The sequence below is a fragment of the Echeneis naucrates genome, chromosome 5 (genome assembly GCF_900963305.1).
Source record: "Echeneis naucrates chromosome 5, fEcheNa1.1, whole genome shotgun sequence".
Taxonomy (NCBI): domain Eukaryota; kingdom Metazoa; phylum Chordata; class Actinopteri; order Carangiformes; family Echeneidae; genus Echeneis; species Echeneis naucrates.
Window position 1 is genome coordinate 8,841,243 of NC_042515.1, and position 14,532 is coordinate 8,855,774.

General features: G+C 40.8%; 1 protein-coding gene across 1 annotated transcript in view; it reads left to right on the forward strand.

The window, feature by feature from the left end:
• The window catches only part of kif5ab (kinesin family member 5A, b), a 50,538-nt gene that overhangs the window by 2,576 nt on the left and 33,430 nt on the right, over nucleotides 1-14,532 (forward strand). Inside the window, exon 2 of the mRNA XM_029502275.1 lies at nucleotides 5,184-5,186. Within this exon, the coding sequence (XP_029358135.1) occupies nucleotides 5,184-5,186 (3 nt within the window). The remainder of the gene's footprint in view (nucleotides 1-5,183; nucleotides 5,187-14,532) is intronic.

Consider the following 14,532-nt stretch of genomic DNA (forward strand, 5'->3'; position numbering starts at 1 on the left):
ATAATAAAGTTACAAATACATTTTAGTTGTCATTCACTTGTGAGGTGTTTTTTTTTCCCTTCAAATCTTCTGGTTATGGAGTAGAGTTGAAGCAGCAGGAGGAAGAAGCCCCTCACATCTTATGATTTCCACTTTTAACTTGCAAGGACCAGTTATTAATTTGACACATTTTCACACGTTTTATAATTTTATAAAGAGGTCAGTGAGAAAACAGCTGCCAATTTCTATCCTGCAAACAGAGAGAAACATTTAGCTCCTTCAGCATTCTCTTACCAATTGGGTGTTTTGCACTAAGCCATTTCCTGAGGGATGTATATCTTAAGCTGCGTCTCCTCCCCTGTGTTCACCAGGTAGTTGCACTCTTGTCGGCTCACCTTTAGAAGCTGGACCAGTAGCACACAATATGTTAGTCAGAATTTCTTTTAGCTGCCTGCTTTGCTGGAAATTGGGTTAGTGGGAGGTTTGAGAGTGAAAGCCCATAAAACCACAGCAATGAGCGAAAAGAGGCTAAACTGCTCCACAGAGCCGAAGACAACCGCAAATGTGTCGGGTGATCAAAAAGAAACAATTGATTAAACTCAGGTCTGTCATGAAATCGACTAAAGAGAACTGAACTGAATATTACATGACTTTCTGAATACTTTTCATACCGAGGACTGAATAATTCACTAGGGCCTTCACGACTTTTCTCTGTCCAACGGAAAATCTGCTGTGCTCCAACTAATTGACACCAGTAGTGAGGAACCAATGTCACTCCTGGATCCACACTGCATCAGTTGTGCTACAAGCAAGAAACAGCCGAAATACAAAATACACACAGATACTACTGAGCAGAATCGTTCAATCAACCCTGAACCAAGTAATATAGTGGTTTGATCATCAAAGACACATTTGTGTTGGAATGAAACACAAGACAACAAGAAATGTTTTTCTCCGCAACTGCAGTGGGAGAGTTATTTTTTCTTAACAGCCTGTGAAACGCTTTGACACAGTGACACAGTGTTTTTCCCATGAGTGATTTTAATGGCAACAGCACTCTGTTACATCCATCCTACTGGTGTGACACAACCATGAATGGCGTTTATTATCATCGATAGTTTCTTTGTCATGTGCCTTTTCATCTGAAACGCGATGCCACCTGTAGAGCCTATATGTGACAGCAATAACCATACTCAGCCTGCACGGCCGCAAGGTGCAACCTTCGAGTCTTCAGTAGCAGCTGTCTCTTGCATTTCACTGGCTGGAATAATGCAGCATCACAGCGGCCAGATTGTCCCTCCCAATCTTCTGGCAGGCGAGAGAGAGTGCCACAATGAATCATGCTTTGGATTCATTTCTATGAATAAATAAATGGATCAAGGCTGACTCAGTGGCAGCAAAAAAATGATTTTTTTCTTCCTTACTTGCTTGCGATGAGATATAGATATGGAACGCAAGAAGTGTGCATCTGTACATCTGGATGAAAAAAACAAAAACAAAACTGCATTTCCTCCTTCGATTGATATTCCTGGCCTGCAAAAGAGTCACTGGTGCTCAAGGGGATAAACAGCATCATTTTCATTCCCTCTGTCCAAAAAGGAATCATTTTATGGTCCATTTGGCTACAGCTGCAACAAACCCTTGTTTTTAGCTGCAAGCATGGTCTGAGTTTCTCTTTAGGGGGAAGGAGAGTTTGACACAACTTGTTTACCCAGAGCAAATCCACAGAATTTTACGTATAACTATTTTTGATCGAACAAGTGCAAAGAACTTTAAAACTCCACTGTGGGCTTTGGATGAAACTGTGGGTCCCACTTATCATGGCCCATTACGTCGCAGTCTGAAAGCTACATTTTAATGGGCCTGCAGCCCATTTAGATAAAGACAAAAACTTTCTTCTTCTTGTTTTTTGCACAAACTGTAAGCAATTATCCTGTCAGATTCACGGCATGAGTGCATCTGTGTACACTGTACGATTTTCTGACATGTGTTTGTGCTTTGTGCTGACTGGAGTTTGCAAACCTCATTATAACGGGTTCCTAGCCACTACGCTGACCTATGACATCATGGGTCTTTTGGAATTGTTTGATATTTTTTTTTTTAGTTTTGGTTGACAGTGATAAATAGCAACAAAGGTCAGCTTGTTTGTGGTGAAACAGGTCCCTGAACTGACATTAGAAAACTCAATCGAAATTGTGTGCATTAACACGCTATTGATTCTCTATTCTCTGCACACCATTTGTAATTCTATGGATCGCCTTTCTCTGACTGCTGCTCTCTTGAGTGCTTACAAGTCTTCTATAGAAACTCCATAGTAGAAGAGGCTGTTGTATTTTCATCTCCGAAATACTTACAAGCTGTTTACTTTTGAAGGAATATTAGAGGATTAGAGCAACCTTGTCAAATGGTTCACAGACAGTGTGTTTTACACTAAACTCTGCAGGAAGGCACATTGTGAGATTGTTCAAACTGAACTGACAGCGTCAGGTCTTGCAGAAATTGGCATGCAGTGTTGTTGAGAATTAACTGATTACTCATCAGCAGCCCCTTCATTTCAAAGTATTCCGATTTCCAATGGGGCCGTGGCTCCTCTGCTTTCGTGCACAGATGAGAGTTCACTCTCTGTTGTCCTATCCTCGGTTCGGAATCAGCGTTGAAAAATATTTCCTATTTTCTACTGCTCAGTTGCTGCTGTAACAATCTGTTGTCAGTGCATGTCAGGAACAGCGTAAACTCCTCTACCTGTGTCGTGCCTCCTGTTATTTATAGTTCCACTGGTGCTCTTTGAAGGATATTCCTTTTGCAACGGCTTCAGCGGCCAAAGAGAAGGAGAAATGGAGGTCCAACTGGCTCCCCTGCTCCTCCACCTTTGTGCTCCAATTCTATCACTGCAGTGCACACACCCTAACCAATTAAGTGCCGTAATGGGATTGCTGTGCAGGGTCATGATCTGCACTCATTTCTCCTCTTGGACGCCGCCATCGATGCGACTACCACTTGGGATCAGATCTGATCTCCTCCTCTCAATGCAAGCTTTGCTATATTTTTTCTCTGGCTGTATTTCATAGTGTAATGATTCCGCTGCTCAATTCCTTGTGACTCAGCAATAGTTTTCGGTGGATGTGGGTTAGGGTTAGGGACGAAGTTTAGTGAAGGGAGTTCCTGACAATCAGGAACCTGACCATTAGAGGATCAAGAGCAAAACAGCTTGCGAGATATCTTGGCCCATGAAATGAGAACCAGACTAGCAGAGATTAACTTTTCTATCTTTAAAGCTATTCTAAACACTTCCACTTCATAGTGAACGTTTCCTGCTTTAAACTATAGAGACGCTAATCTGGCTACCAGCAACCTGTACCCATATGGGCATACAGCTCTCACTGTCATCTTTTTCTGGAATATCAATATTATACGGGCACCCATTTTGTTAGCAGAGACACTCAACAGAATATTAGCTGCCAGTTCCTTCAGCTCATTTTATTTTTACTCAGCGTTCACGTGTGCCAGAGTTAGATAAGCTCGTGCCAATTCACCAGTACCTCTCCCTCCCATTTCTCCCCTTTTATGACAGAAGTGGGCTGTGACTCCGAGGCTTTTTGCTCCAGGGAGCGTTAATGGAGCATCCTCCTCTCATTAGCCACGGCCCTGCCCAGGATACTGCCTGGTCCCTACGTCCGCCCTTGGCATCTGTGGGCAGTACATTACAGTACAACCAACTGCACATGCTCACACACGTGTTTGTAATTGCCAAGACCCCAGGCGGTTGGTGCTATATTGGCCCTATGATACGGAGGAAATCCCTCAGAAATGAAAGGAGCTTCCCTGTCCTCTGCATGCCCAGGAATCCTGTTTCCTTCAGTTAATCACAGTTCAGTTTATTGAACTGACAGCAGAGACCGTGACATCTACTCGAGCCCCCCCCACCTTCTCAGGGGAGCCATACTTTCAAGCACATTTTCCTTTACTGCTTTTGATCTAAATTAATTTAATTTGCTGTTTTTCAGAATTTTATTCAAACTGCTTTACATCAGAGAGACTTGAAAAATCTTGCCAAACAACATTTTCAAGCTTATTTTAGTCTTTCTGTGGCCCAGGATTGTTCCCAGCCCAGACTTGAGAAAACACTTTTCCAGGCTCAAGCTCAGTAATGTTGTGTCTTGGTGGCTCCCACTGGGTACTTCAACAATCACAACATATTAAGTTTTTCACTTCTTTTGCCCCACCTTTTCCTCCCTCTCTCTCTGTAATTATGATTTTCAATAATTCATTTTCATGCAAACTTTTTTCCCTTTGGCCTTTTATTACCCACATTACTCTCTGCGTGGCTCTGTCATAAATTCTGGCTGGATTACAACAAGAATCTTCATTACCATGTTGTTGATTTTTACAACAAATTTAAATCATTAGTATTTCTTGGATTGCTTCATTTCCCACAATGCTATCCCCGTAGCTTCACTGGGTTTAGTAATTGCTGGTAACAAACACAAGTTAGATAAAGATGTTTACTATATTTCTACAGCTTCTTCCATCCTATTTTTCTAAACTCAAATTTATTATTCATTCTCAGCCACACTGGGTCTCTAACAGGCTGAGGACTGATGGTGCAACACAGCCCATCGGCATTAATGGTGCTCTACTTCATGTTTCTTTCTTTGGCACTTATACATTTTCACATCAGTCAAAGTATTCAGGTTCTGCATTCAGATTTAATTGGAGCTGTAGACCAGCATGACTAAAAACTCTCTATTTTAATTTGGCACAAAGCAAGAAATGTCTGAGGGTGTTGCATTAAATGTTGCCTGCATTACGATTTCATCTTCTAAATTCAGTCAGCACAGTTGGCTCACAGTTAGTGCACAGATTAAATTATTGGTCGAGAGGGATTGATGGTTTGGTTAAGAGCTTTCTTATATAACACAGCCTCGCTCTCAAAATCAGTGGGGAAAAATATGCCCCCTTTGTGATAAATTGATGCATTGCCTACTCCCTAAGTGTTGCTACGTGTTAAATGGATTACTGTACACATTCAGATCTATACTAACCCTTTCTTAAAACATGCCCGTCGGCAGGAAAAAGAGATATATTTTTTTAATTAATTTATTTAGAGCATTGCAGACTGAGACAAAGCTGCTGTCACAGGTAATCTTGTGTCCCGTGTGAATTCAATTTGCCTGGATTTGCTTATGCACAGGTTTAGCTGAAAGCAGGTGGCTGAAATGGAGATTGCGACTGTGAGTCCACAGGATCTCAGATGTTTCCTTTGACACCACACATTCCCTTTGAGATAAACAAGAGCTAAAAGCTTGGCTCTCAGACTGTCTCAGGTTTGGATTGAAGCCCTTTGCCCCAGGCCTAGGCTGCTTGTCCCAACTCATGTTCAGCAACTCACTTCTCTCTCAAGGTGTGCTTCAATTTTCTGTGGGGCTTCTATAACTGTATGCCATAAATAACTGTAAGGCATGTGAAGGCTGGAAAGTCATTCAAATGTGACATTGGTGGCAAACACTGAAACCTTCAAAGTGCCACTTAGATGATGAGGCGCCTTGTTATCCCCACCTTTTCTTGCTCTTTCCATCCCGCTCCCTTATTCTGTGTGTCTCTCTGGTGCATGAACAGTTCATTTGAACTGGATATAAATTTCTGTGTGCTTTGCTGTGAGAAAATCTTCTGACCTCCCCCGGGTCTAGATATGTTTAGCTCTTTTCTGTTCAAACAATATGGTAGAGCCGTATATCATTTAATATTTTCGGATCCTAGTGTCAATATGGGACATCAGCAGTCATTTTGGGGGAAACTATTGTTGGTTTTTTTGCCGAAAGTTAGCTGAAGACATATTATTCAAACAGCTGGTTATTTTGGCTTAGCTCAAAGACATGAACCAGAGAGCTGTGAAGTTGAGTTAATTTCCTTCAGACAGAGCAAGACTTTGATAAACAGCAAGAAATAAGAAGAGTATTTCCCCAAAATTTAAAGCTATTAATTTAAGGCAAAGGACCCTAAGGAGAGAGTGTTACCTTACCTGCACTGCTCAAGGTAAGGAATTGGCTTAGGCTTGCTTTGTTTTTTTTTTTTAACCTGATAAAATATAATATAATTCTGTATTAAAGTGCTGTTAGCCCGTTTTCACCTGCAGCAGCAGACGCACAGAGTTCTCTGGAGAATTTTCTGCACGCAATGAAGCAAATATTTTTTAGCATGTTTATTGCTGTTGTTTCTACCAGAAACTTCATAGCTTTTCATCTCACTTCCTCTGCCTTGCTCTCTTCTTAACTCTCCCTCTCTCAGCTGTCCTGACCTCAGTGTCGATGGGTCTCTAAAACTAAATCCCCCCCCCCTCTCTTGTTGTCCAAAGGGAGGCTAGTGTTGCTCCTATTTTGTGATTGGAAACTCAGTGAACAAAAGCCAATCTTGCCTCCCTCTGCTCTTCATTCCTTTGTTCAACCCCTCTCCCTCATTCTGATGAATTATGCAGAGTATTTCTGTTTGATTGGGGGACTAATGGCTGCATTTCTACATGTGGCTTGTTAATAAGCAACTTCATGCAGGAAAATGAGTGAAATCATTAGCCCAGTGTTAACAATATAATGTTGGGTGGTAAACCGTAGCTCCCTGAGCTCGTGATTAAGTAAAATAGCTGCAAAACATTCCAGCACAAGATAGCTGCGAGACAATTTGAAAAGTAAAACACCACTACTGGAACCTCGCATTCAGTCTTCACTGCTGTGTGAGCCGCTTTGCCCTCAAGGCACTGTGCCAGTCGACTCGGCTTAGACTTGTCTATAGAGTGAATTAGGAGATACAGTAATGTTTGGTAATATTGTGTGACTACAGTTTTTGCAGTTGTGAGGGGTTTTCTGTTACTGAGAGAATGCTGTTATCTGGGGCTCAGAGCCTGATTAGGTTGATGGAGCAGACACTGGCAGCCTGAACTCCTCTCCCACGTCAGTCGCACTGTGCTTGTGTGTGAATTTGTGTGTGTGAGAGGAGAATTCATGAATTTGTGGATAAGACAGACACAGATGCTGGCAAAGACCGCACACACAGAAACATGTGCACACAAAATCTTTACTTACATAAACACAAAAATGGGCTCCTCTTCCTCTTCATCCTTTGCCTTAAGTCGAGCTCAACAACAAATGTCAAACCACTGCAAATGAGCCGTGGCGCAAAAAGTGAGCAGCTGCCTGCTTGCCTTCCTGACAGACAGTCAGCCCACCAAAGTGAAGCAGGAGGACAAACACATGCCTAATCTTCTTATTATCTCATCCAGCTCTTCCTTCAAAACATTAAACTATTTCTCTTCTGGCTAGTGGGAGGGACAACATGGAGAGGAAGGATAGGAAGAGCATTATACTGTAATTCACTGAATAGGAGCTACATATACATGTGGGTGGTGTATTGGAAAGTATTTTTTGCTGCCAAGTATTGGCAGTCAACAAATCATCACCCTATGTGGAGAGTGCCATCTAATGTGTTAGTGTTTTCTGGCACACACTTCAGCACCTTTGAATCTGTCCCTTTAAAAAAAAACAAAACAAACCAAACATTGGCCAGTTCAGCACACTTACAAAACAAATTTTGCTTACGGTTTCCCAGCAAGTGACCTTTTGTGTGGCTGTGTGAGTAATGCCTGTTGTCTGTCAGGACCAGAGGTGGATGTAGCTCAAGATAATTATAGGACTGTAGAGGCTCAGGCTGTAAATAATGTGCATGCTTGGAGAGTTAGACCCCTGTCACTGTTGGTTTTGTCACCTTGACTGATTTGCTATAGAGACTGTAGCGATGTCCTCTGATTTTTTTATTAATTTTTTTCTGTTATCTACTGTTTCTCAACAAAAGGAGTATGTACATTCATGATGTTCATCATACAAAAACATAAAACACAAAAACAACAGAAAACATTGGTCTGAACCAATGAGGCTCAAAATGTTCAAATTGTCTTTGACCAAGATGTCAAGAGACTCATCATCAGGTCACAGTCCAATAACTTGGTTTGTGTTCAGAAGTCTTAGTTGAGGTGTTCACTGGTGGTTTACAAGATTTTGCCTAAATGTGTTGTATGGTGTGTTTTCCTGCCAGCCCTCTGGAGTGGCCTCTTCTGTCTCCAGTGTCTTACCTTACCGGCAGAGCCCATCTAAATTCAACAGCTGCTGCACTCCTTCATTGCTCTGTTTTTTTCTGCTCCTGTCTCGTTAACTCATTTACTACATTTGCTGTTGCTTGGGTGTTGCTCTTACTGTGTATTGCCCATTTCCCCCTCCTGGCATTTTTGAGCCTTGATGGTGTTTCTCTCTCTCTGTTATTTATACTGACTATAGAAGTCTGTCTGTCCCTTTTTTTCATAGCTTTCTTTGCTTGTATTGTTTTTTGTTTTATTGTTTTTAGCTACCAGTTATTATTGCAGTTTTTAAATCTTTGTTTTTTAAAACTCTTGGTTTTTCTCTCTTGGTTTTTCTCTCTCCCTCTCACTCTCACTCTCTTCCCTTTCGCGGGCCACTGCAGATTGCAGTCTGGACATGGTATGTGGGTGTTTGACATTACACATAAAGCTTATGGCCATGAACAATGTCTGCATGTTGAAATAATAATTGGTTATGTTTTTTCTGCATATACACAGTCAAATTCACACTCGTTGCTTCTCATTTCAGCATTTGCCTCCATGCAGCTACACGCAGACATGCAAATTCTACTATATATCTGTTTATATCATATTTATATTCATACAGAAATAGAACAGATTTGTATGTTTACGTTGGAGTCAGTGGACCAAATGGTTAGCAAATGGCTGTTTCTCATCCAGCTTACATAACTGGTGCAATTTACTCATGCCACTGAAGACCAAATCACAATTCCCCGTTCTATCCCTCACTTATTTTGTGTATTTTGCATGTGTGCACTGTGTGACATTACACAGGGCTCACTGGGAGAGGAGTCAGCCTAATCAGTGCTGATGGGGAACTTGTTTGTACCTGCAGTTGTGATTACTGTGCTTAAAAACAACAACTAAACAGTTTTGCTTATTAAGAAATGGAGAGATATTCATAAAATTGGAACTTGGTTTCTGCCGAACTGTCTACCCTTCTGTCACAAACAAATTATTTCATACAAAGCTAGAACACCAAAGTGGGTGGTCCCTGTGGAAATGTTCCCACTCAGTGATTTACTTTGCAGTAATACAACCTGATTTCCAGCTAGATCACTTAAAATTGTGTTCTTGTTTTTTTTTCTTCCTCCTTGCCGGCTTTTCCTCATGAAATAGCAAAAATATATAGATTCTTGTGGCAGACCAGGATAAACATCTAAATATATCACCTCTTTATATTGGTCGCAAACTAAATTGTTAGGAAAGGGCAGACAAAAAAAAACCAAAAAAAAACCACAAACAAGTTTAAACTTTCTGCTCCTTACAGATTGCTAGTCCAGTCAGCATGTGAAACCATGGCAACAGTAACAAAGGTGTGCAGTGACTGCACCTCATATTTAAAAGGAAAAAGAAAACAGATGAAATAATAAAAAAAAAAAAACAAAACAATGCCAAAGGCTTAGTGGTTTGCAAACACAAAATCAGGACAGCAAGTTCTAAAAATCTGTATGTTGCTGTGTTTATTTTATGGAGTATACAAGCAGTCAAACCTGAATCACACTTGATATAAGTTCTCTGATTGTCATGTCAAAGACATTGGCTTTAATACAGCGCTAAACACCATGCTAATAGCTAATTTACTCCTATTCTCATATATTGGACCATTGATTTTGATGTTTCAGCAACTTAGCCACTGAGCTTCAGAGGTGGACAGAGTACACAACTTCACTACTTGAATAAAAGTACAGATACTTCTTGTCAAATATTAGTCCAATACAAGTAAAAGTAGCTTAGTCAAAATATTACTTTAGCTAAAGTAATAAAGTATTTGCTTGAAAAATTACCAAGGTAAAAGTATAAAAAAAATACCTCAGGAAATACAGGAAAGCAAATTAGCTTTTATCATAATTTCACAAAACACTGATGCGATTCTGCTACAGACATGTTTATAGCTCAAACATACCTTCAGTTAAAGAGGCCCTAAAGAACCGGTCTGTGGAGGGATCCGGTGTGTTAACCGATTCGGTTCCCCTTTACGCTGATTTAGTGCTGAATCGTGCGTACTTAAGGAAGAAACGCAAACAGAAACACAGCTGGGTGTACGGAAAGCGAAATGGAACAAGCGTATGTGTAGGTTACTGGAATGTTATTTATTATATAAAAACATAAATCAAGAATTCATTTGTTCGGCCGTTCATTGTCAATCTTTGTGTAAATGGATACCAGCTAGCCTAGCTGTGGGAGAGTAGCCTACGTTAAGTGAACCTCACTGCCGGATCACTTACACTAGTTAGTCGCATCGAAATGGACTGCTGGCTAACTGGTTAGCTAACTGGTTAGCATGCTCGACTGACGCACTGATGACATTATTTTTGACATATAACGTTACTATTGCTTACCATTTATTTGGAAACGGACGGAGCACCAGTAAATGACATATTTCTGCTCCTCGGAAACACCCACCGGATAGTGTCCATATTTTTCATAATTCACGAACTCGTTGAACACCATCTTATCATAATGAACATACACTCACATGACAAACGTTCATCCTGACCGTCCTTTGGGAAACTGGGTTGGGAATTAGTTTATGTCCTGGGTTAGTTCAAAGTAAGTGCGTGATTTATACGAAAGTCAATGATCCATTCACTCAACACTTCAAATATTTTTTCCTGGAAGCCTACACACCATCTGTTATCTCTTGCACGACATGCCCATAAAATAGGCTATAGGTCTACATAATTGTCACTGTGATGATCGACAAGTTAAACTGTAGCATATACACAACAAAAAATCAGCAACAAAGCATGGTATTTATTTACTCATAAAAAAATATAAACAAATCAACAGGCGTGGACTCGGAGCTAAGAAGAAGAGGTCACGTGGGGCGCTGGAGCCAATCCCAGTTCACTTAGGGTGAACACGTCATCACGGTTAGGTCAGGTGACGTAAATGTGACGTGGTGAAATAGCGCAAATGTCTGCGGAAAATCGAGCAGCCGCTGTGGCGCAGCGGTAACGCTGCCGACCCGCACCTAGGTGGGAGGGGATCGATTCCGGGCTAGGGGAGGTAATGTAATGTAACCCCGGGGTGATGTAATGTAAATATCTGTATATGATGTAAATGTATGTAAACGTGATGTATGTAATGATGTATGTAATGTAATGTAATGTATGTATGTAGGGTCCATTCCCGGTGTGGGCACCTGAACATGTCTACGGAGTTAATTGGTTGCGAGTATTGGACTGGGCTAATGCAGATACGGCGCCCCCCCCAGGACCTAGGCCGAACCACACCAGACTGGTGACGGCACCCCTCCAGGAACGGACCGAGACGAGACCGGAGACCACAGACTAGACCAGTAAAAGAGCGAACTGAGATGATTTATTTTATGGCGGGAAAAAGGGACATGTAAAAATACATCCTTCGCTAAGCCCCGCCCCCTTGGTTACTGTTGCTATGCTAGCCTCTTTTCTGTTGTCTGAAGTTCGGTGGGAAAATGTCCGGTAAGCATCAGTCCGGTGATAAGAAAGGAAAAGAAAAAAGAATGAGAAAATAAAGGGTTAAGAAATTTTCTACACAAATATTTTTTAAAAGGTGGTGACGGTGAATTTGGAACGAAAAGAGCAAGATAAGAAACAGGGCCGTTAGCTTGTAATGTAAGCTAGCTGGCCAGCTCTATTGCTAACGTCCATTAGCCTAGCTTGTATTAAAGCCCGACACTAAACGTTGTCTTAGACAGAAACAGCTGAGTTTGGTAGCTCCATCAGAAAGGAAGACACAGAGGAGAGCGCTCCAGCTGCAGTCAGGTAACAGAAAGTGACATGGGGGGCAGAAGAATTTATTTAACTTGTTGGCTTTATTTCTGCACATGATATTGACCGCAAATTTAGGAGTACTCCACCGATTCAGACACAACAACACACACAAGGACCGGGATTACTCGTTGTTAATGTTTAGTGTGTGTGTGCAGGCAGACAGACCTGTATTCTGTGATGAGGAGTTGGACCGTGTTGTTGTAAGTGATGTCAGCAGAAGACATCCAAACTCTGGATACAAGCTAATGAGCGTTCCAGGTAATAATACGGCCACCATGAATGAGCCGATCGTTATGGAGAAATAGTACAGGTGGGATGAGGATTATACATTATACATAAGAATATGACCACGATGTATAATCCAATAGCCAACCTATAGCCTATTTTATGGGCATGTCGTGCAAGAGATAACAGATGGTGTGTAGGCTTCCAGGAAAAAATATTTGAAGTGTTGAGTGAATGGATCATTGACTTTCGTATAAATCACGAACTTACTTTGAACTAACCCAGGACATAAACTAATTCCCAACCCAGTTTCCCAAAGGACGGCCAGGATGAGCGTTTGTCACGTGAGTGTATGTTCATTATGGTAAGATGGACAAACGTGTGTTCAACGAGTTCGTGAATTATGAAAAATACGGACACTATCCAGTGGGTGTTTTCCGAGGAGCAGAAATATGTCATTTACTGGTGCTCCGTCCGTTTCCAAATAAATGGTAAGCAATAGTAACGTTATATGTCAAAAATAATGTCATCAGTGCGTCAGTCGAGCATGCTAACCAGTTAGCTAACAGTCCATTTCGAAGCGACTAACTAGTGTAAGTGATCCGGCAGTGAGGTTTACTTAACGAAGGCTACTCTCCCACAGCTAGGCTAGCTGGCATCCATTTACACAAAGATTGACAATGAATGGCTGAACAAATGAATTCTCGATTTATGTTTTTATATAATAAATAACATTCCAGTAACCTACACATTGGCTTGTTCCATTTCGCTTTCCGTACACCCAGCTGTGTTTCTGTTTGCGTTTCTTCCTTAAGTACGCACGATTCAGCAGTAAATCAGCGTAAAGGGGAACCAAATCGGTTAACACACCGGATCCCTCCACAGACCGGTTCTTTAGGGCCTCTTTAACTGAAGGTATGTTTGAGCTATAAACATGTCTGTAGCAGAATCGCATCAGTGTTTTTTTTTTTTTTTTAATAAATTATAACCATTTCACATTTATATCACCCAACCTAACCATGCTGCTCACCCAAAGTGAGCTGGGATTGGCTCCAGCACCCCACGTGACCTGGAAACGGAAACACTGTAGAAGATGGATGGATGGATGGACTGTCAGTTCATTCGGTACTGCCAGTCATTGTTTTTAATTGAAAATAGATTATTGCACATACCTAACTGCACAATAAATAACAAATAATTTACATGCTACAAAATCACCCATCCTTGAAAGTGTGGACACTTCATTATTATTCAAGCTAATGACAAATTTGCGTGCTAAGGGATTTTGTGCTAGCTTTTTTGTTGTCTGCAATTTTTATAAGTTTGCACAGCAGCTGGCTCTATAAACAATACTTGGATGTGGAGGGGGGATTAATAGTTTATGCTACTCAAGACTCTTGGTGCAGAGATAATCACTATTGAAGAAAAAAAAAAATCCATTGTTCTATGGCACTTATGCAAAAAACAGAGACACGTCATTTTCTTTCAGGAAGGTTTTATCAATGGAAAGCATTTGCATGACAATTAGCTAGGCCAATCAAAAATAATAACATGCACAGTGTGTGGTGGCCTTCAAACCACTTTTAGTTTATTTCTGTTTTCTCCCTCTGCTGAAGCTGTTTTAATTCCTAAATTTGTTTATTTCATCTACTGAGGGATCAATTTAGTCTATTTATATCCATTAATGATATTTTACTCCACAGGAAAACAATATTTTCTTTACATGTAGAGGAGCAGGAAGAGGACAGGGCATGTGGAGCCAGGATGGAGTTAGATCCTTGCTTATATAATATGGCTCTCCCACTTACACTTACTATACAACTCTCATGACAGAAAGGCTAGAGTCAAGCTGGTATGTGTATAAATTTCAGTATATCCAGATTAGATAAGAGAGCTTTATTATCAGCCATGAAATGTTATATCCTTTTGGCAGGCTGCAGGCATAGAGGGCTCCCTTTTCTATCATAAATGATGGTTCAAGTCCCGAAATGAATCACATGTCTACCGTTGGTGTTAGTGTTGTGTACTGTTAGGTCCACACATCTTTAATAAATCTGAGTTGAAATTATTATATTTGAGGCAAAGCACATAACACACATGAAAAAGATGAACTGTGATATGTGAGCAATTTAACAGGAAACCATGTAATTAAAAACAAAAGAAGACTAAATTCATGTTACTGACTTGAATGGAAAATGTTTAAGATTATTATACACCATCAAAGTTTAGTCAGCTGTTTGGCAGACCAGTTTGGTCTTTCACTGATCAAAAGGTTCTCTTTAACTGTTTAGCGGCCTGTTTGTCTGATATTTTACCTGCTTCAATCACAACTACAGTTTTTTTTTTTTCTTTTCTTTTCTTTTTGCATTTCCACTCCTCTTCTCAAATCCATTCTTCCTTTCACCCTTTCACATCAAGTCTTCAAGT